The sequence below is a fragment of the Phalacrocorax carbo genome, chromosome 9 (assembly GCF_963921805.1).
Source record: "Phalacrocorax carbo chromosome 9, bPhaCar2.1, whole genome shotgun sequence".
Taxonomy (NCBI): domain Eukaryota; kingdom Metazoa; phylum Chordata; class Aves; order Suliformes; family Phalacrocoracidae; genus Phalacrocorax; species Phalacrocorax carbo.
In genome coordinates this window covers 31,067,223-31,091,276 of record NC_087521.1, presented here as the reverse complement: position 1 = coordinate 31,091,276, position 24,054 = coordinate 31,067,223, and the positions used below count along the sequence as shown (strand labels likewise).

At 40.6% G+C, this 24,054-nt stretch overlaps 1 protein-coding gene across 2 annotated transcripts in view; it reads right to left on the bottom strand.

Moving 5' to 3' along the window:
• Window positions 1–24,054, bottom strand: part of KCNH5 (potassium voltage-gated channel subfamily H member 5) — a 172,499-nt gene that overhangs the window by 107,468 nt on the left and 40,977 nt on the right. For both annotated transcript variants that reach the window (XM_064460968.1, XM_064460966.1), the window contains 2 exons: window positions 20,071–20,463; window positions 2,972–3,401 (listed from right to left, as the gene is read on the bottom strand). In XM_064460968.1, the coding sequence (XP_064317038.1) occupies window positions 2,972–3,401; window positions 20,071–20,463 (823 nt within the window). The remainder of the gene's footprint in view (window positions 1–2,971; window positions 3,402–20,070; window positions 20,464–24,054) is intronic.

Here is a 24,054-nt window from a genome sequence, read left to right as displayed (position 1 = left end):
AAGCTCTCTTTCCTGCAAGACAGGTGATGTATTTCAGTCTAAATATCCCACCTGATTCTGTCCTCAGTGAACAACCAAGTGACAAACTGCCAATCAAACTGAAAAGAATCCTCATTCATCTCGGTTTCCCCCGCAACTGCCCCTCACTGAGCAATGCTTTATCAGCAGCTACAGAATCTTAATTTGGCTATTTTTAACAAGTACACCATTTTGCAATCCTGCCCACCAGAAGGATTTGCAAATCTCTCCAAATAGTCCTCCCAGGTCCTGATAACTTTGCCAGCACGAATAGGAAACTTCGGGCTTGCAGAACAAGCCGCTGCGAGCTGACAATGCAGCGAAGATTTTCTTTTCGTATCTGAAGTTGGCATGAGTAGGCAGCTGGGTTTGTGATGAATTACCATCTCCGATTCCAGTGCTAAGTTTAAGACATTTATTTGGCACAGTCTGTTAGAAAAGGCGCTGCCAATATCAACTATTGGTATTAGCAAACTTCTTCAGCAAAACTACCAAAGGTATTTCACAGTCTCTGCTTATAACAGCAGTCAGTTCAGGGATCAGAGTTTTTTTTATTGATTGAACTGTAATTGAATTTTGCTGAATATTTTTCTCAAAACACTGAAAAGAAAAACTGAAACATCTTGTTTTGAAAACAACTCAAATAATTTTCAGTTCTTAGTTACACGTTTTCTTGGGACCAAGCTTGCTTTTCCCAAGCTCACTGGCCACTTTGCCTGAGAAATTGCGTTTTCCACCAGCTATTTGTTGTTACTTCATGTCCCATTTTGCTGTTCTGACTGTCATGTTTTCAGCAGCTGGCACTGCATAGCATGTTTATACAACCCTGCAGGTCTGATCTCTTTGCAGAAATATTGCAAGTATAAAGGCCATGACCAGTATCTATTTGGAAGCTGGCATATTTTCTAACCAGTATTCGACCAATCAAGCAACTCCTTCAGATTCAGGAGCCGCATTCATACTGATGTGCATGAATTGAAAATCTTCAAATTGTCATTGATATGTTTGCAAAAGATTCAACCATTTGATCATAACTGAGCATTTTTACACCTACAAATAATCTAAAAAGAAGGTTTCTACTGTCTGGAGCCTTCCTGCATGCCACAGTGCTCTTCCCCTGACTCACAAAATAAGCCACATTTATTTCGATGGCATTATTTTTATGCAACAAGCAACTAACTGTCTTTTTGCCATGCTTCTTGAATTTCAGATTCTACTTTTGACTTTGCCCAAAAGCCTATGAACCTACGCATGGTTTTACAACTACTAAGCTTACAGGTACCACTTCTAAATTTGACATGTACATTTAATAATTTTGTAGGTAACACTTCTGAAAACTATTAAAATCAGCCAGTGTCACATACATAGGTTGCTGTAAATGCCAACTTTGATACTGCTACGTGTATTCCCTGTCTTTAACGTGATTCTGAGGTGAAAAAGCAAGAATACAGTCCACCTAAAACAAATACAAAGCAGGTTACAAGCTCCAATTCCTTTCCACTTCCTGGGGCCATGTATCTATTTTTTATTACTATTATTAATATTATTATGTACATTTTTACGGCTCTCACCCCACCCTGAATCATTTACCATGGCTGCTTAGTTTCTTCTGCAGAACCCCCTCTGCAGGGCAACAGAAATCCCCACAAAAGACAAAGGGAGTAAATATTACAATATTTAAAATGTCCTACATACACTTTATACTCCAAATCCCCGGCCTTCTGTCAGTACCACAAAGCAGTTTCAACAAATGACTAATCAGCACCTATAGGTTTTCTATGGCCTAGCTGCAATAGCTCATTAATGCTCTACCGTGGGGATTCGCTTTTTATGGACTTCAGAATGTTTTGAAACACATCAACCCATCATGTAAAGATGCTGTTCCGCAGAAATTTCATTGCACCACACTGTAAGCAGAGTCCTAAAACTGCAACCTCTCATTTTAAAAAGCATTTTAAAATCTCCAAACAAATGGCTTTAATCTTCTAAAGATCTAGAAAGACTGTAGCAAGAAAACTTCCTTTCTATAGTTCAGTATTTCTCTGAGATGAGCTCAAAGTGTTAGCTAAGATAATTATCAGAGAGATTATGCAGATCTTGTTTTCAAAAGGTTTTGTTTGCTCTCTTGTTACATAATTGCTCAGTGTTTGTATGGAGCTCAGAAAATAGAAACCATCAGAGAAATACCAAGAATTATTTATTTAACAGAAAAAATAATTCTCCCAAATGATATTAAAATCTTTCAGCAGTCTTTACTGTACTTTGAAGATTTGTTAACCTGGAGAGCTGCTCAGTGATCTAACCTTGGCAGCACATGAAATGAGAAATGTACCTTACCACTATTGTTTTTACATTATTTCAGCAGAGGTGTGAAACAGCAGGAAGCCGAGAAAAGGTGCAGTATAGTGTCTTATGATTTCCTTCACTTCCAGCTTTGCCGGTGACAAAGATCGCCACATTCAGGGGATAAAATCAGCAGTTGTTGTAAGTCAAACCAGTGTCAAAACATACACAATCACTTTATGGAATCACTAAACGTTCCAAGAATTGGCTAAAACAACTTCAAACGTTTCCAAGGCTGTGGGAGTTTATAAGCAGAACCCAGACTACCTGAATTTGAATATACATTGTAACTTTTAACCAAATGCCAGTCAAGACCTTTCAAACACCATCAAAGCCACATCTAAAGTGTAAAGAAGAGGCCCTGAACTCAATATAAAATTGTCATCGGGCACACATACATGTAGTAAACTTAGTCTCAAAAATAATTTAAAAGTTAGAGCCACTACACAATTTCAATTCTTGTCTTCAATAATTCCATGTCATGATTATTTACAGGTCCTTCAGATTTTTTAGGATGCCAAGAAAGCTTACAGTAAGTGTGCTATGCAACCGTCCTACCAGCTATAGAACCACCTTTTCCTTAAACACAATAAAATCAAATTCTACTTACAGCCAACCATCATCATGGCCACCGAAAAAATCTTCTCTCCATCAGTGGTTGGTGCTATGTTTCCAAATCCTATTGTTGTAAGGCTTGTCATGGTAAAGTAGAGAGAGGATATGTACAAGGAGTCTTTACTGGGTCCTCCTTCCCACTGCCCTGAGCCAGTGGTGTTGTATCGATATGGTGTCCCGATACTCAGCGCCAATTGGTAGAGCCAGCTATCTGTTTTGATTGTATTAGTGACTTCATCTATAACTTCGTAGTCCCCGATGCTGTACCATATGCAGGCTAGCCAGTGGGCCACCAGTCCAAACACACACACCAACAGTACCAGTACAGCAGCACCATATTCCAGGTAATGGTCCAACTTCCTGGCAACTCGACCAAGTCGTAGAAGACGCACCACTTTTAGGGAACTGAAGAGGCTACTGATCCCCTACAAAAGAATAAAAATCATTATTTCATCTGAAATATCCTGCTTGTTAACACAGAATGCTGTACAGCGATTCCTGCATCTGCTTTAAATCTCTCTATACAATTTTTTCATGCTGCAGATGACAGAATACAAGATCAAACCCTCCTCCCCCTCCAGTACTTTTGTCCTCATCAGGGTAAATCAAGTTTGGCACTCATTAGGTGGATAAATTACTTCATTCAAGCTCAGTCTTTCCAAATAACAGAAGAGTTCTGTGGAATCCGAAGTGAGAAATGGCATGTTTATTACAAAAAGGAGTGATTCGATACTTTGCCAGTTTGAAGGAAACAGGGGACACTGCATTGACCTCAAGGAGGTCAAATGCGGTGGAAGAGCTGTCACAGATGGAACTACACCATCCAAGTGGAGTCTTCTTGAAGCTTCTCAGAGAACAGTATTCTTTTAAATCAAAGCAGACGATTGTTATTCTGGCCAAAATTGGGGTTCACCTACTTCAGCAACACTCAGCATTAACAGGTGCTCAAGAGAAATGTTGGAGAGTAATTGGAATGGGTAACTACAGAAAAATCTGCCTTTTGTTCCTCTCGCCCACCAGCAAGTAGCTGGATAATCTCCCCTAGTCCGTCAGTCTCCTCCTCATATTTTATCCTTCACCGCAGCTAATATAATTCTGGATATTTTGTTATTTATAAGAAGTCTCACTGACTGAACATGGAACTAACAACTGTGGGCACATCACCCTTCCAAGTGAGGGTAATACGTAGCACAAGGCACTGGCAAGAAAACCACATGCCTTTGCACAAAGGGTTAATTTCCTTTCCCTCAATCAACAGACATTGCAGATGTTTTAATAAAGCAGATGTTTGTGTAGTGTATTTTTTCACACAAGACAAATAAAGTACAAATGGAAGGACAAATATTTAGGGAATAGAAGAACAGGGACCATCACAAAGTTAATAGAAGCATCTGAGAGGGAACAAGAAACGTGTATGTCCTCCTCAATGCACGAATAGTTTGCAACGTATTTTAATAAGACTTTATAGATGCAGAAAGAGAAGAAAAATATGTTCCTGATGTATTGCAATCCCATGATATACCTAACTTAAGCATTAAATTAATTAGTGGCTCAAAATAGAAGGTTTGTAAAGGAAGGTTTCTAAAATAAAACATTCAGAAGCTGAAGACATTTAATTTAAAGTAGAAATTAAGACACAGAAAGCAATGAGGCAAACATTCCTAGTTACTGTGCCAAGATTAAATTGCCCTCTTCTGTGCATCATTATCAAATCAGTCTAGTCAAAACACTAGCTAATTATATTATCAAACAGTAAAAGACTGGTGCTTCTGGAGTTTTCCATACCAGAAAAACATTAATCTCTTTTGCACCTCTGTTTCTTTTCACAACTAACGTTTGAAGAGTAACATACATCTGATATTTCTAGATGTAATCTGTTCAGCAAACTTCTTGTATGCTGTTCAAATCCTGTTGGAATTTGTTTCAGATCCCCAAATCCTTAATAAATTGAAGTTCTATATTTGCATTCAAGCTCTCATGATGACTAATACCATGGAGGGAAGTGGAATTTTACCATTTTGATTTCTGTATTGTGCATATACAGGAGGCACATATCTAGTTTATCATTCTTACTTCTATCTAAATATATAACTACTTATTTGCTTTGGGATATATGTCTGTGAGGCACTCCGAACAGCCAGCTTGTCCAATAAACTGGGAAGTCCGTTGCAACATTCATTACATGACAGACTGGGGCCAATGGACTGAATGACAGTCACAGTCCACAGAAACAATATCTACATTAAAAAAGAAAACTACAGAGTAGTTTAATAGTGTGATTCACAAAACTAATCTGCAGTGTGTTTCAGTGAATTCACCCTGATTCTGAAAGTTTACAACTTGCTGTGAAATCAGAGGGAGAAAACAGCAGGGTGTTCTTCTGTAGGATCAGGTTCTATTGCGTTGGTCAAGCAGATATGCATTATTTCCATTTTACCTACAGAGTCACCATTCATTACCAAGATTACAGAAGGAGCTAACGACCTGGAATCTAAACTTGGGAGCCCCCTTTTTGCACCCAGCAGTTTCAAGTTCATCCCAGTGGCAAGGCTTACACTGCACTTTCTACTGCACAAACCCAAACTGAGCATCACCCTTGATTAGGAGAGTTTACAGTCTGACACTCCATCCTCCATCCATATTACATATGGATCCATATTACATATACATCCATATTACATATACATGGCGCTCACAACAACCCCATGCAATGCTACAGGTTTGGCGATGAGTGGCTGGAAAGATGCCTGGAGCAAAAGGACCTGGAAGTATTGGTTGACAGCCAGCTGAACATGAGCCAGCAGTGTGCCCAGGTGGCCAAGGAGGCCAACAGCATCCTGGCTTGTATCAGTAATAGCGAGGCCAGCAGGAGCAGGGCAGTGATCATGCCCCTGTACCCAGCACTGCTGAAGCTGCACCTCAAAGGGTGTGTTCTCTCACTGCAAGAAAGACATTGAAGTGCTGGAGTGTGTCCAAAGAAGGGCAACAGAGATGGGTCTAGAGTGTGTGATGAGGAGCAGCTGAGAGATCTGGGGTTGTTCAGCCTGGAGAAGAGGAATCTGAGGGGAGATCTTATTGCTCTCTACAACTACCTGAAAGGAGGTTGTGGTGAGGTGGGTGTTGGTCTCCTCTCCCAAGAGACAAGTGATAGGACAAGAGGAGATGGCCTCAGGTTGCACCAGAGGAGGTTTAGATTGGATATTAAGAAAAATTTCTTCACCAAAAGGGTTGTCAGGCATTGGAACAGGCTGCCCAGGGAGGTGGTTGAGTCGCCACCCCTGGAGGTATTTAAAAGATGTGTAGATGTGGTGCTTAGGGACGTGGTTTAGTGGTGGGCTTGGCACTATTAGGCTTACGGTTGGACTTGACAATCTTAAGGATTTTTCCAACCTAAACGATTCTATGATTCTACACCTTCTCTCTCTAAGTTATGTGGACAGTTTAGCAGTTGTACAACTAATATAAAAATAGCACATTCATTTCAAAGTCTGGTAGAAAGTTTGTGCTGTGATTATTTTTTCTTCCTAAGCACAGATATCAATCACATCTCTCATGTATAAACCAAAGAGAAATGTTCCATTTTAGCTGACATTGGAATGTATTCTTTCCAAAGAGTAATTCATTTCAGTAAGTTTTACTGTGAGTCTTAAAACCAGTTCAGTCTGACCCACTACTTTAAGACCAAAAAAATCAGAGATATATTTATTGAGCATTCACATTTCACTTCTAATCTTGCAAAATATAAACACTACCTAGGGAAGAGCAATTATGCACATACTAAATGACCATGTGACGCATCATACTGTTTAAGTACTGGGTTGGGTCAAACAGGTACCTTTATACTTTAAAAAAATGCCTGTCAATAAATGCACAATTGTTAATACACAAAGCTCTGCCTAAGATCCAACAATGATTTTTTTGGTGGAAATTATGTGAAAGACTAACTCCCTTAAATTAAGTTTAGGAAATTAAGAAATTCAGTGTTCTAAACTGAAAAGAAAAATTCAATCAAAGGCAGTCAGCAGTTAACTGTATTTATGCTCCATAATGAATATTTTGGAAACCCCTCTACTAAAGGATGAGCATCTGCTTTAACTGAAGTAACCTCAGCACTCAAGGTTGTAAACTCAACCTTGAATGGAGCATGTAATCCCATTTGGCACTAGCATTGTGTAAATAATGCATGTTTGGTAGTGAAGATCCAACCTCCTGGGAGGAGCATTTGTCAGTTATTGCCGTGTTTAGTCAACTGGGCCAATTGTCTTCTATATCTGCTGGTCTGTGTTCTCTGACTGAGAATATCTTGTTATGCTATGAACCATCCGGTCCTGCCCCTTGAGGTTTTGACTAATGTCTTACATTCAGCATGCTCATCTTCAATCATTCAGCTGTAGAAATTTTTTAACTGGAAACCACCGACTCCAGAATTGCATTTTGTCAAGTTTGGAACCAAATGCCTACCCAAAACACATCATCGACTTAAGCGTTACAGGTGTGAGTCACAGGAGATTTTCCGAGTGACTTCTAAGGCCATTGGATCAGGAGAGGCTCTGAACCAGCCCTTTCTGTACTACAGTTTCTATTTAGCAGACAGCTGAAGCCACCACAAAGGATGCAGACAATGTCAATTTTATCCAGAAAGGCATTTTTGAGGAATGGATGTTCAACTTTCAAATTAAATTAGCCATTAATGATTAAACAAAGCCCAAGTTTATTGACATAAGCACCTTGCAAAGTCTGTGTTCTCAAATTCTCTTGATATACTAAGAAAGGAAATTCAGTTTGATAGTGGAGGCACAAGTGATGACAGCACTCAGTCAGAAATGCAGAGCGACCACACCTTCCTATTAAAATTACCTGAATCTTGCCATTTCAGATCCTAGATGTTACCACATTGTCAAACTTCAGTCTTCCAGGATGAAAGAAGTGTCTAAGCTGTGTGTCTGATTAAACTTTTCTGACCACAAGGCTGACAAAGATGTTTTCTGCAATTGCAATACGCACCGTGGGAACGGGCCTCTGCACCTCAAGCAGGAACAGGGAGCTAAGTTCTCTTGCACGTAAGGAATCCCTGATCAGCCAGGCAATAGGAAGGATGAAGCTGTCAAAGTCATGTTATACAGGGGCTGAGAGCCAAGCATGCAAGAGGATAAAGGGAACATTGTCACCGAAGGAAAATGAGGGTTAACAAATGCAGGAAATCATTCAAGTTAGTATGAGTGCCAGAGATGTCCTCCAAAGCCAGGAGCGAGAAAGTGGAGTCTGTTCTACACTAAAGGAGCAACAGAATAGCAGAGCTGCATCTTTGTAAAAGATGTAAAAGATTTACTCAGCTGGTTATTTGCTAATCTAATAAGTCTTTTCTGCAGAAGGACATTATTGCATAAAGGTTTTAAAAAGTAAAATAAAAACAAAACCAGCCATAGTTTCTACCATCTAAATATACTAAGATCTGCTTAAGCCTCAAAATTAAATCCCAGTATGCTGAAATTGTAAATTCATGCATAATTTTTTTTTCTATTAGGGAAAAATGTGTTTTTAACTCTAGGCGCTTTTTTTTTCGATTAGATTTCACTCCATGATTTTTTATTTATTTGTTGTTAGCTGTGGGCACATATGCAACAGCAACAAAAAAAAAATGAAACATGCATTTTAAATGGGTTCTAAAACTGAAATCCTCCTGGCTCTGAAAATGGGGATTGGTACTGCATCATTTAACAGAAAACACTGTCTCAGAAAATGTCAGAGGAAAAAAATGAAGAGCTTTTCCCTATGGTTTGATGTTCAGCATGTTGTGGCTTTGAAGAATTTATGGAGTGGCCAAGGACCAGAGCTGGGAACCCTTCTAAGAAATGCTGTAGGGCATGTTGACACTGCAGTCAAAGGTGTCACTGCAGTATATACAGACCGTCTTAAGCTAAATTTAAGCTAATATGCTTAGAGTTGCTAGATGCAAGCAATTACAGCAACATGCATTCAGCAAAACTAGCCATTAAAGTGATCAAATCCTCTGAGGAGTTTGCAGCCTAGGCTGAGCTCTTTATCTCCATGCAAGAGCAAAATGGTTTCATATAAGCTAAGCTCAAGCACTCCTGCACAAGCCACAGCCACACCATGACCGAGCTCTAACCACCCTCCTGGGGTGGGTTTCATGTCATACAATGCTGCAACCTAACGGCCAACCATCCAGTCTGTGTGACTTGTCCAGCTTTCCTCCCTGGTGAGTGAAGAGAGAGGCATGTCAGAACAGTGATTCACCCAATCCATCTCAGACAGCCAAGGATGGGATGAATCACCTCCTGGAGCTGTCTCTCTCCCCTCCCACTGAATACAAAGAGGCTGAAGCCTATCACTTACACAGCTTACACGAGGAGAAATTAAACTCATCCTTAGAAATCTGGATAGCCTGGATCTGGGCAGCATCCAAACCTGTATTATGTTATTACCGAGATATGTATTATGGAGCACTGCTTCACAATGTGACACTTATATCTTTCTTGATATGAGCTTGGAGAATAAACGCTATTAATAACAGTAGGCTGAGATTCTCTGCAGATGCAATAGCATGCTTATTTCTTCACTGAATAGCCAATTACTCCACAGAAAGTGATGCTACACTACATTTGGTTCTGATAGGATTTTGCAGAAGACCCGCTGGATTAAAGAAGGAATTGAATCAGTTCATAAAAAAAAAAAATGAACAATCAAAGTAAACTGGACTGGGTTCTTGATCTCAAAAGAGCAAGAGCTGATAAATTATAAATGATAGTATATTGAACTATAGACAATAATAAGTGAAGACAACTGGACTGTGAGAGATAGGAGAGTCAGACACATGGCAGCAGAGGACACCTGGAACATCCTTATGTCAAAAGGTACAAAATATCCTGAAGTTGTATCTCAAAGCAGAGGAAAAACTTGTAAAGATTAGCATCATTTATAAATGTGTAAGTATTCACCCAAAGGAAGAAAAGAGAAACAGAGAACTGGCAATATATAAGAAATAAAAAAAATTGATCAACAGAAAGCTACACCTTAGAGGGTATAAATGAAAAAAAAGAACAACAGAAGTTATCAAGCTGCAATGAAGGAAAAATAATCCAAGCTTGGTCTAAAAAATGATTTAATTCTTAGCTTTAGTTTTCAAAGATGATGTTCATGTTTTCCACAAAACCTAATGCATCAAGGAGGAAATAAACAGATATATTACCTGAACAAATGTTAAGGGGAGGTGTAATTAGAAACATTGAGATAAATCAAAATGCAATCAGTGCAGCAACAGGTCTGCTAAGCTTAGGCTAGCTGGGATCTAGCCAAGTTTTCCTGATAGCTTTCTCTGATAACACGCCCCATTTTCCAAATAAAAGAAATGCAGTATTTCAGTTGTGCAAGGGGTGAAGTAGAAAACACAGAGAAAACAGGGACCACAACCGGGACTCTAAGGTGACTGAGGAGCTTGTGAAAAGGATGGCAAAATAGAAACCATTAAAAGGAAGTCTGGCACGGGTTACAAGTGGTGATTCTCGGTGATTCCATTGGTTTCTTAATGAAGTAAGCAAAAATATTATATGGTCACAAAACCTGGTGATGGCACACCTTCAGAACACACTGTCAGTGCTTAGAACAACCGGGTGGGAATAAAGGAAAACGTGAGAAAGCTTAACAGTGCAGAGTCTCAAGGCATCCATTACAGGGCAAATTAACAAAAATTTCCACAACTACAAAGATCTTAGCTGAAGATTAATGAGAAAAAGAAATATTTGGGTATATGGGTTAATCCCACAGTGACTCAGAGCAATCAGTGGTTGCACTCACAGAAGAGGTTAATCCAGTGCCAGGATGGAGCAGTTGAGTGTTTCCACCACCAAGAGGAAAGCCAAACCCCAGATACAAAGCGAAGATGAATTCTCTGCCTCGAGTAATATGTACAGCTCTGCCCTAAGGAAACGTATTCAAACTTAACTCCATGCAGAAAGAGGCCAAGAAATTTTCATAAAATTTCACAAATGAGGTTTCTGGACAAAATCAGTTTGTTTAGATTAAGGAAAGGAAAATAGGAGTATTTATGCAGGGGGAGAGGGGATGACTCTTCTTTCTAAGCACATTGAGAAGATAAACACGAGGGAAGGAAAAGAAATATTTAACCAAGAAGGCTGGCATGGGGACAAATGCGCAGGCTGCAATTTAAGACAGATCTGCAGACATCATGAGTTAAGGTGGATTTTGACCAGTTTGTGGGAAAGGTGATACAATGAACCTGCCCACCAAAGCCAATGACTCGGTGACTCAAAAGGTCCCTGTGAGTTTTACCCCTATTGTTTTTTTCTGCTTTTGTTTTCATCCTTTGAAAAGTTGAAATGAGACAAATATAGTCTCACGGAGAGGATGCATCTTATGTCAACCTAAACTATACCGTGGAGGGGTCTGCATCTGAGCTAGTCACTCTAACATGTCATTACAGTCAATGGTAAGAAATAAGAATTTTAGGGCAGGGTGACTCCTCAGACCTATTTTGGAGATGCATCTTAGAAAATGAGAAACCATACCCTAAACGTGCCTGTGGACTGTACATGGCCCTGTGTTTCATCAGACAAACCCCATGCTTAGTTCTGAAATACAGTCCGAATACTTTATTTAAAGAACTATGGGCACAGCTTTCATTACCTTTTCCTCACCAGAAGTAATTACACACAAAAAATAGTCACCCAGATTGATCACTTAGCTGATTCTGTAAAGTCAAGGTGTATCGAAGCATTGAAAAAGGCACCATTTTTGTAAACTTAGGGCAGTCTTCACCCAGCAGTTGTTACATGATGGTACAAAATGTAAAAGAAAACAAAGTGTCTACAGATTTTGGGAACAACTGAAACGGTGAGTCTCGCCAACACGAGCAGGTGAGCCTGCAGGCACATGTCCAGAAGGTACTATTTTGTGCAGTGCAGGAGGAGTATCCAGGAGGACGTTTAGGCTGTTTAAAATTTAACGAGCAAATCATTCCCAAAAGAAATTTTTGAGCTTAGCTACTTAAATAGAGCTTAGCTCAAAAATCCCTGGTTAGCTCTTAATGCTTTTCTACTGGAGTTAATGTTAAAAATAAATATTCCAACGTATCTCAGAAACCCTTCTTTTAGGTAAACAATTAATGTAATAAAGTTGCATAGTTACAAACCAAAATGCTGGAATGAGGAAAATAAAAAGGCAACATTTGTGATTTATCACCATTTTATGAACTGAATTTAGGGTTGCATTCAATTATGTAAATCCACATGGGAGTAAGGGGCTTTGCTTCTGCGCAAGGTATCTAGACCCTGGGTCCAGTTACAAGCAGGGCACATTTAGTACTTGACTCTGCACTGGTAGCAATGGGAGTAGTGGCTGCAGTGAGCACAAAATCGAGTCCTTACAGCAAATGACAGCAAGTGGGTTCTCTCATGTAGTCTGAAAGTACCTCTATATTTATTGTTTGAGATTTATCTTTTTTTTCCAGGAGGATAGGGGAGCTTTTCAATTTTTCCCCCCCTAACACAAATGTCAATAAGCTATAACATTATAAATAAACTTCTAGTGAATTGTTTATGGCACAACTATATAATGTAATACATTTCAAACAGTGAATAACTGAGGTTATAAAAAGAAGGCCGATTTCAAAACATTCCCTATAGATTCAAGTTAAGGGGGATGTGGCATCTTGCACTATTTATTCGTTAGTGCATCAGTGTGCCCAACCGGGGAAAAGAGAGGATGATATCATAAAATCTGATAATTTTCACTTTCTTAGGGAAAGAGGACAGAGGATGAAATGGGAGAGAGGTGAAGGTGTGTCACATCAGTTGGGACAGCTTCTGAGTGAACTTAGCTGATAGTTTAATGCCAGGAACAAACTACAGATTTCCTATGCCAATTTAGGAATAAAAACAAAAGAAATATCTGGAGAGAGTAACCTGAGCTGCAATGTTTCTGCAAGTACCTCTCAAACTACACATATCCCTGACGCCAAGGAGCAGACAGGAACCCCAACCCAGTGCTGGACAAAATAAAGACTCACACCAAGTCACAAGGCTGTCTCGCTAGTAAAACTCTGCTAATTCTGATATTAGCCACACAGTTAGTTTCTCCAAGGCTGTACCTTCAGTCCATTTCATGCAGAGCAACTGCCTATCCCTAAGTCTGCAACTCTTTTCCTCCCATTGACAACTGTGTGCAGCAATCTCAGTACTGTGGATTTGCGCTACTCCCATCAGCATTATTCCAGCAAGTATCTGACCGGATTATTTAATTTGCCTCACATCCTTTGTAAGCCTTCCCCTCCTTTGCAAGAGAAGGGATCAGGACTCAAAGCTTCCCTTGAAAGTACTCCACACACAATTTGCCGCAGTTGGACTCTGCATCACTTAATATGGCTCTGACTGAAGATTTTATTTAAATGGCTTGTACCCAACATCTGCTTCCCAGTAACATATACAACACATTAAAAACCAACCAACCAACCAAACAAACAAACAAAAAAACCGAACAAAAAACCAAACCAACCCACTGAGACATATAATTAAAGTTCAGTATGCCATAATCCGCATCAGAGTGGTGCAGCATGAGGCCACCAGGTCACTTCCATCTCGTGGGACAACCCTGCCTGCCCTCCCACCATCCCCTGCATTGACTCTGATTCAGGCCCTTCCTTTCACGAGTTGCCCCTCATATCAAGATGACATCCATATTTCTCCACAGCGGAACCTGCAGAAATATCTCAGACCTGGTATAGCATTAAAAAAGCTGGTAATTAAACAGTGCCGGAAATTGAATAAAACCTTAGCTTGAATATAAGCTAGAGAGACATGGTGCAATTCTACAGCTAAGTGTAATATCAGTGATAGGGGTGAAAAAGCGACAGGTGAATATGGTTGACCATCTATATAATATATGTCTAAGGTGGATACATTAATATTTGGACACCGTCACCAAGTCATTGTACTATTATATTGCATTTTTCTACACACTACAGCAGGATGACAGTATTCTTCACATTTAATTGTCTTCTGACTGCACAACAAAGGGGGAAATGTCAGGTCCCAGGATTAGTGCGTCTGTTGTTACGTTGCTAGGAGCTTTCATCATAGTGTAACACTTGGCTGCAGCAGGGATTTAGTTCTGGGAATTATTTTCTCCATGTCAGCCACCTAGATTTAAGAAAGGTAGCTAGTCATAGACTTCAGAGTCAAAGCCACATTCTTGAAACACACTGATTTATCTTCATCTTGCACACGCCACTCAGACTGGGGTTCATAAATCCTTCTTCAAATATCTCCCAAAAAGGGAATGCTTGCTCTAAAGCACTGCAGATGTGTTTGTGGCTGAACTAGTTATATCAGCTTTTATTTGCTTTCAATTTACATACATTGCTATTCTAGTTGCTATTAATTGCAGCGATACAAAGAAGTTCCTGCTACTGCTGAAACAGATCAATAATAGTAATTAAAAGAAGATTATAATTACAAGGATTCCAAGCCTTAATATGTCCTGCACAGATCACTAAATTTTAAAGGCCATTGGGTCACATAGTCTTACATTATTAAACAACAGACATAAAACTTCAGAGTTTTAGGTCATTTAAATTTGTCTGCTTTCAATTCCAGCCATTGGCTCATAAAAAGTAACTTTTGCAGAAAGAATGATCTTTTATACAACTCATTTGAAAACCATCTATTTGGCTATCTCGATGTACCATCCTGAGATCTGGGCCCATTCTTCACAATATGTGCCATGTCATTTAGGACCACGTTTCTGGCTTCTGGGTTTCGTTTCATTGCGAACTCAGAAATTCATGAATCTCAATGAAAAATTCCAGAAAATTAAAAAAAAAAAAAAAGACACCAATATTTTTCGAAAGATCAAAGGGGGCTTTGTCACCTGTATTTAACACTTAATTTTTTAAAGCATTTTCTATTTGGCCAAAAGCTTGTCCATCCACCTAGTCTTAGGAATATTTATTCTATATACTAATTTACAGAAGCTCAAATGCAGCCTCAGCAGCACCTTATCAGCGTGCCTGTGCCTGACTGTGGGTACCTGAGGAAGGAAGGAAGGATCCAGCTCCAGGTACTCTCCCAATTGCATTGCTCCATGTAGGGACAAGAGCCAAGCACCTTCACAATATCCTGGTTTCCCTGGGATGTAAGTCCATGCATTTGGTCCCAAAGGGAGTTGTAGCATGGTTTGACCATATCTGAACAAGCAATGAGATCAGCATCCTCAGGCACACTGTAAACCCATCTGTTGACAATTTCAGCACAGTGTGACTCTGATAATTATGACTTGTATGGAATCGATGGCTCCTGTACTATAAACAAACTTCTGGTAGCCCAGACTGACAGAAAGGTTGGATATTTACCTCTCTCTAGCAGGCAGAACACATGTAAAGGCTAAGCCTCAAGGTAACATAATTCTCTAGCTTCAAAAGTAGGGAGTCATGATTTTAGATGTATAAGTGACGGTGCATACACCAATGGAAAGAGCTGTTACATACAGCTAAGTACTCAGGGAAAAAATAAGAATCACTTCATGTAACTCCAAGACAAAAAATCAAACTTCCAGTCACTAACATGTCACAGCCAAATAACAACAGGAATTTCACATGCCCAAAATCTGGATCCAAACACTGTATCCCCCATCACTCCAAACTTTTTTTCTTTATTTTTTTAATTAAAAAGAAGAGACAGGCAGACAGACACATGCACTTTTGGACTAAATCTGAAGTTTCAGAGAATGCTCTTACTTTACAAAAAACAAACAAACAAACAAAACAATCAGCCTAGGTTCACAGACTCTGAGCTCACACCCTCCATTCTGGTTCATACCTTGAAAATTAGCTGGATTCCTCAGGTTGGTTTATAGTGTCCCTTCTCACACTTCTGTATATGAAACCTGATGAAATTCAACACGAGCAAGTGCAAGGTGCTGCACCTGGGGAGGAACAACCCCAGGCTCCAGTACAGGCTGGGGGCTGAACTACTGGAAAGCAGCTCTGTTGAGCAGGACCTGGGAGTGCTGGTGGACAGGAAGGTGACCATGCAACAACAATGTGCCCTTGTGGCCAAGAAGGCCAACGGTATCCTGGGGTGCATTAAAAGCAGAGTGGCCAGCAGGGCGAGGGAGGTTATCCTCCCCCTCTACTCTGGCCTAGTGAGACCACATTCGGAGTGCTGTGTCCGGTTCTGGGCCCCCAGTTTAAGAAGGATGTGGAACTGCTTGAGCAAGTCCAGCAGAGAGCTACCAAGATGATCAGGGGACTGGAGCATCTCCCTTATGAGGAAAGGCTGAGAGACTTGCGTTTGTTCAGCCTGGAGAAGAGAAGACTGAGGGGAGATTTCATCAATACCTATAAATATCTAAAGGGTGGGTGTCAGGACGATGGGACTAGGCTCTTTTCAGTGGTGCCCAATGACAGGACAAGGGCCAATGGGCACAAGTTGGAACACAGGAAGTTCCACCTCAATATAAGGACAAACCCCTTCCCTGTGCAGGTGCCAGAGCAGTGGCACAGGCTGCCCAGGGAGGTTGTGGGTCTCCTTCCCTGGAGACATTCACACCCCACCTGGACACGGCGGTCCCGTGCCCCCTGCTCTGGGTGTGCCTGCTCAAGCAGGGGGTTGGATGAGGTGATCTCCAGAGGTCCCTTCCAACCCCCACCATTCTGTGATTCTGTGAAAGGTTTTCTGTATGGCTTTGGTTTAGCCAGAATGTATTTCAGTGCAAGTGACGTTTCCCAATTAGAAAACATGTCATGCATTTTTGTGATTTCTAGGACTATCATCCTACCAATTTTCTTACATAAAGTATGTATCTCAGTAAGGATTCCACTTCCCTCTCTCTTACCTCATTTTTCTCCAGCCTATTTTACCTTGTTTTCCTACCCTTTCAATACCACTTAGCCACTTAATACCTCATCCATCACATCAGTTTAGATCACTATGCTGTGCAAGGCGTCTGTCTGTCTCATTATCTTACCTTTCCCCCTCCTTGTCAAATATCCAAATCCCCCTGAGCAGACTGGAACAGCCTGGCTCTGTAACTCCAGGCATGGAAACCTACACCTCTAATTCTGCCTCAAATCATCTTAATCCCCCCCCAGTTCTTAATTTGTGCGTCATAATCCTTTTCATCATATCCTTCTACGGAGGCTCTACATCCACTCAGCAATAAAATAACTTTGATTTGCAGTCATGTTTGCCTCAGCTGGGAATTGCACAAGACTCCAGCTTTGGCCTAATGTTGTGCATGATGGAAATTACAGTGTTCCTACTCCAGTCAAGACTGACTGCATTTGAAGAACTCCAACCCTCAGTAAGAAAATTCACATTTCCTTTTTTTAAACTCCTTTCTTAATCTTTCAATTTATCTCCTTAATTCTGACATTATAAAATAGCACTCAAGCGCATAAGGCATCTTATACAATGACTCAGCAGCCTCTGCATGAGAGCCTTCAAGCACCTATATCACACACAGTAGTCTACATCTACAATGGAGACACGCAAACCTAAACTTCCTCGGCCGTATCCATCTTTATGCATGAAAAACCTGCCCTTAGGGAGGAAAAGAACCTGCCTGCAGTGGTGTCCCCCCTACTCACCTCATCCCTTAACAACTAACAAAAGTGCATTTGATACTTTATGTGGAAAAAGCAGGGACAGAGGTGGGACGCACAAGCAAAATTTGGAAAGTCATCTTTCACTCAGCTGACTTTTAGGGCTATTCACTCTGATCTGGGGCCATCCTTCACCACCATACCAAGAACTCAAAAGAGCACCAGGACCTGCCTCTGAGGTCTTTACCACTAAGCTCTGATTTTCTGTTAACTTTTTCGGAAATGCCACAATCACCAACTTTAATGCTAAAGACAAATGCTCTTATCCAACACCAGGGCCAAGATAAAGAGCTAAAACGTACCAGAATCAAGAGCTGAAAGAATTCTTCTCTCCCCTACTTGCCTAAGGAGGAAACACACACCTTCTAATGAGGAATACTCTCCTTTTAATCTATCAGAACATTTCTGCCAAATTAAGCTTATTGATTTACTTATGTTTTACCTAAGAACAGTGTTGGAGCATACTGCTGCTAGTGGGCCAGAAAGTTAAATCCCAGAAAAGAAGTACCAGTTAAAATAAATGTCAAAAGCCACATGAAGATAAAGAGCATTAATAACTACAACTACCCAGAACACACCGACCAGCTCAAAGGACTTAAATGTCACAAATGAAGACATATCACACATACACACACACAAAAAAAAATCATCTGCCCTGGAAGACAAAGAAAAGGAAAAATGTAGACCCAAGGAGGAAAGACTGACTACTGACATACCTGTTTTCAAAATCACTTCAATTCTTTTCAGGCACTAGGGAAAACTAGGAGTTGTAGGGGTTTGAAATCAAGTACATAAGCAATTATACTCCAATGTCTGCTGGAGGCTCCATGGCCATAACACACCATTTCATGAGAAAGAAATGTTACTATTGGTTCTCTTATTAAAAAGGAGTTGATATTTCATTCGTTTGAAGGTAAATGATAGCAGCTCTAGGATCACTAGAGCTCATGATACCTTACTGTTATTACAGTTTGGTTAAAGTTTTCCACCTTAAGAGTGCCTCAGAGTGCATTCTCTTCACTGTCACAAATATTGCAGACGGTTTACTTCCCATCTATATGTTAGAGGTTAAGCTCATAATTTAAACCTGTACTGCTTTGGCAGAGAGATTTTCTGTTTGTTTTACATGTTAGAGTACAAAAATCTGGAGATAACGCTACAATTTTATAAAAATCAGGTTCCTCTTAGTCTGAAATTGGTTATCTTAAAAAGCTGTATTATATTTACAACCTTGATAATACCACCTCCTTCCACAGCCTGACTGTACAACCTGCTTCCAGACGGGCAGCCCTCATATGATCTTGAATTTAAGCTGCAAGTATTATCACTTCTGTCATATTTGCTATAAATAAAATGGAACAATGTCAAAAGATGGTACTCAGCGCAGAGACGGGGATGGAATTTTAAAGGAGCTCTACAAAATCTGCACCAAAGTCTGCATTAAAAACTAAGAATGTAGGTTTTATATAGTGTGGATCTATAACTGCAGAATTTGAGAATTAAAAAAGAAAAGCAACAATGAAAAAACAACCACTAATCAATGTTCTAAGGAAAAACTGTTAAAATGTTAAAAAATGAACAGAAACTTCTTTATCTGTTTATGGCCTTAAAGAAAAAAGGCTCTGGAGAAAAATTAAAACATGTCCTAATGCCATTATAGTTGCATTTTAATAATGAATTTTCTCTACACTGACCTGTGCGTGCATTATTTGTCATAGTTATTGTTTGTTTTCTCTATTATCTTAGGCTACAAGCTCGATTTCATAAAAGTTAATACATTCAGCAGTTAAAAAGCTTTAATTCAGCGTCCGTTTAAGCATCCTCAAACAGTCTCTAAAATTCCAGCAGCAGCTCAAGAACTGTTTAAAAAAATGGAGATAAATCTCTCTCTTAATCAGCCATTTTAAAAGACATCACAAAAACCCGATAATTACAGCATGGTTCAAAAAGTAATCCTAGGGCAGGATTTAAAAAATGCTCGTTCAGAAGCATTCTCTACTTTTGTATAAGTCAGTTGCTAATTTGCCACCAGCTTTAGCCAGAGCAGATACAGAGTTTTGATTATTTATGTCAAGCCATATCAGTCCTGCAATGGATTAGGACTGCTTAGAGGCAACCACTGCATATGAGCTGGGAAGGGAGGCTGTGGCAGGGGGACGTTGCAACTGGTCCAGCCCATTTTGATACGGATGCGCAACAATGCTTTTGGATGGCAAGCAAGTGGTTCTAAAACCCACATCCATCAACGACCACATCCGCACATGGTACTGAAATCGTAAGACACCTCTTCTCCAACATGGGAGTGCCGCGTAAGTAAAGCCCAGCAGTTTAAGGCCATACTTGCATACTTGCACAGAGCTTCAGTTGCCTCTCATTGCTGCCAGATGCCTGGGAGCATGCTCCTAAATGAATTCCTAATTAAAACAATCCTTTTGAGGCAGACTACAGTCACTTACCTCATCCACGTTCTCAAAGGCATTGATGATGTCATACGGTAAACAGGACAGAAGATCAATCACAAACCACGTTTTCAGGTAGTTCATCCTTATGAGTTTGGGATCAGATATAACCTCTCCACCAGGGCCAACAAAGGTCGTATGAAAGTTCAAAACAATGTCAACCAGAAAAATAACGTCCACGACACTGTCCAGCACAAGCCAGGCAATGTTGTTCTGTTTTGTCTTGAAGGAGACATTATATGGAACCATAATTGCTGTGTAGAAGGTTAGAATTAAGATGACCCAGTCCCAAGTGGTCTTAAAAGCACAATAGTGTAGTATAATATGTGGTGGAGTCTTTGGAGCTTCTTGCTTGTACTGAGGAAGAATATCAGATCCCAGCTGGAGAACCTGTAAAAGACAGAAAAGCAAGTGTTATTGATTTCAACTAATATGATCCAGTAAGAGGTCTTATGGAGTTCTGTAAGGAGCCTCACAAAGACAGGACTGTGTTCATTGAACACTGCAAGTCAACCTGAGGTTTCTCAATTATCTGATTTATTAAGAATATGCGGAGGCAGCTATCACGGTGAATGGGAGCAGCATAGCATCTAAGGCTGTTCTTGCAAAAAGGGAGGTCTTTGGAGATGGACTGAGGGGAAACCACGCCAATGGCAAGGGCAGAGAGGCTCCATAAACAGGTTGGGGGTACTGCCACACCAGCTTAAACTCTGCAGTTATGAACATGAGTATTCATTCACATTTGGAAATGTTACAAGACTAATCCTTCATGCCTGACCTATTTTTTAAACCACTGTTGAGCCAGAACAATACCCTACCAGTGGTAAACCAGACCTCAGCCTTGCTGGCTGACCTCCTTCTAAAATGAAGCATTGCATGCACAATTTCTGCCCTAACACCCTGGCATGCTTCCTTCTCATTTTCTTCAGAAAGTTGTTGCTCTGACAAGCTCAATATCACTAGTGGGTTCTCTTTTATTTCTTGTAATTACTTTTCTTTTTTGCATATGACGATAATCTCCTGCATGCACACTTTTGTAAAACTGGAAACGTTGCAAAGGAACCAAGCCAAATTCACTTAAGGCATTCCTCCCAGCTAATCTAATTACCTCTTATCTTGGTCCAACACAAGAAACAAAAGCACAAAGGAACGCACAATGTGGCAACATACTGCGCTGACAAGTGAAAGATTCATGTGTACTTTGGAACTAATAACACCTTTCACATTTGGGGATCTCAAGTCTGTATGGGACAAAATAAATAATTCCAGCAACTTTAAAACTCATTTCAGTCCTACACCTGCCCCATATTGGAGCTGATGTACCATATCAGCTGGACTACAAAAGCAGTCCCATATGTATAAAAATAATCAAACGCAGGATGCACCCTTGATGAAGAGGAGTAAATGGCTCTGAATAAACAGCACAACAACTAAGAATATGAACTCAAGTACCACAGATACAAATTCTCCATTAATTCTGTAGAGCGTTATTTTTGAAGTGAGAAAGCTGTTACTAATACCAGACAGTAAAAGTCCATCTCTGCTGAAGATTTGTTCTTCAGAAATTACCAAGGGACAACAACAGCAGCCTCTCTCACTGGAGGATGTGGCTTCCCAACATGCCAGTCTGGCCTAATGTCAGGCTGTAAACCGATGGGATGCAAACCTGCTTCTGCCTACCTGTTCCCACCCTCCCTAAGGTCAGATTTAGCAATCACTACCTGTAAGGAAAGTCAGTTAAACTGGTATGATGAAAAACTAACTTGTTGTTACATTATTAGCCATTTGTTTTCTACAGAGGTAGCTGAGTTGCACAAATTTATCCCCTGGCCAGAAAACTGCTAGACCCACTACGCAGGCAGCTGTGAGAGTGCAGCAGAGACCTCCAGGAGACCACAGCTGCTCCCCTCGCCAACAGCCTGGTATCACGCCAGCCTCGGTGCAACACACAGCCATGCGTTGAGCTCCAGCTGAACAGCAACGCACACCGAGCGGTGTGGTCCCAATGGCACTCATCAGAGACCCTCACAGATGCCAAACCCCTTGTGAGACCCATAAAAACATCAACTTCCAGGTGTCCCTTCCCCAGTGACCAGGACAAGAGCCACAAAACAGGACTCCTACAACCACTGAATGTGCAAGGTTCAGCTGGGCACTGCGGCACACTGAACTCGCTGGTGGATCCATGGGTCCTTCCCTGGAATAACAGCAATGATCGGTATAGTAATTTTTTTCACAGCAGCCTTTGTGCAAATCCATGAAACTTCTTTCGCTGCCAGAATTGTCCCCTGCATTTAACACACCATTTTGGCTTTGACTCGTAATCTGGTCATTATCTCCAGTTATCAATTTGGACTCATCCGTGCTCAACACTTTATTGTCATGATAAATCAGGACTGGGACTTCTTTCCTTTGTTTCTCCAGGCCTGTTTGTTCGCTGTCTTGTTCACTGGGGCAGGAGCTGGAAACAGCCTCACTATAGCTGGAATAATAAGATTCTTAGGGCTCAAGCTGCATGTGATGAACATGTGCTTGATAGTTCCCTCTGCCTCTGGTGGCAGAGTGCTTAGGAGCTCCCATGATACTGTAAAAGCATAATTATTATTCTTAACATAATATCATGTTGAGTTTGACATGGCGAGTGGGTGGCAAGTGGCTGTGGAGACCACTGAACTGTAACGATTATTTCTTTCATGCTGCATGAATTTTTAATTTTAAACCACTGAAGAATACACAATATCTTGTTAGTCAGCTGCATTCATTGCAGGCTCTCTGAATTATTCTTGTATACAACTAATGAAAATGGCTGATAACAGTTAAAGCTGGTAAAGGTGGGCAGTACATTCTGCAAGGGATGAACCGCACAGATAATGCTCCTCCTCAGACACAAGCATGGAAAATGGGGCCGGTATGGCTATGGCATACCTCCGCTCAGTCTGCGTTCCTGACAGCACTTTGCCTAGAAAGAATTTTGCAGCTCTAAACAATTTGTAAGAGAGGAGACCGCTCACTCTCCAAGCAACCTATTCCTGGGTACGACCTTCTCCCTTATCTGAGCTTTTCCTACTGCCTGATCTAAATCTTCCTTGCTGTGACTTAATGCCATTACTTTTTCTCTAGCTATAGTGGTTCTGGTGAATAATTTCCTCCCTCATGCTATGCAGCTGCTTTAGTCTTATTTCAATATTGTTACCATATCTTCTCCAGTCTTCCCTTCTTTACACTAAACCAATAACGGATATAACCGAATTTACAGAATGCTGAAATGTCATGAATCAGAAAAGCAAGATGTGAGAGTAACACAGCAGTCATCCAAGCTATTGGTATGGGATAATTCAAGGGAAAATATCGCTCTGCCAACACGTGAAAACTGTAGGTTTCCACTCTGATTTTGATTTAAGTGGCATTTTTAATATCAAAGTCCACTAAAATCAGAAAGGAAACCAAAAATCCATTTAAAGCTGCTCTTAGAATCGAACCCAGGACAAGCTCTCTGGCACAAGGTGGCTAGGGCTGTCATTTTCAGTAGCCCATATATTTTGACCATATATATTTGACCCATGTATTTTTCATTACCAACAGACATGAAGATGAAAGCAGTACCTCTGTTTCATCAGTTAACCTGAAGGTATTCACTTGTTGCACCATCTGTACTGTTAAGGAGATGTTTGCAACCTGCCAAAGAGTTCATTTCATCAGTCCTGAAGAAAAAAACGATGAGCAAAATACTGCAGGAAGGACTTGCCAAGAAAGTTAAGATATAGGTGTAGTCAGTGTGCCTGTACAACCCCAGGGACCCAGACAGGGATATTTCCAAAAAGGAGTACCTGGTTTATCGTACATTCCCGTTTTCCCAGGAGAGTAAGTGACCATCAAAGACATCAAGTCTGGTTCCGTGTCACTATGAGACAGCACGCAGAGGAGCACACTATGCACCCCAAGTTAAGCAACAACTGTCAAACTGAGAATTGCATGCACAGA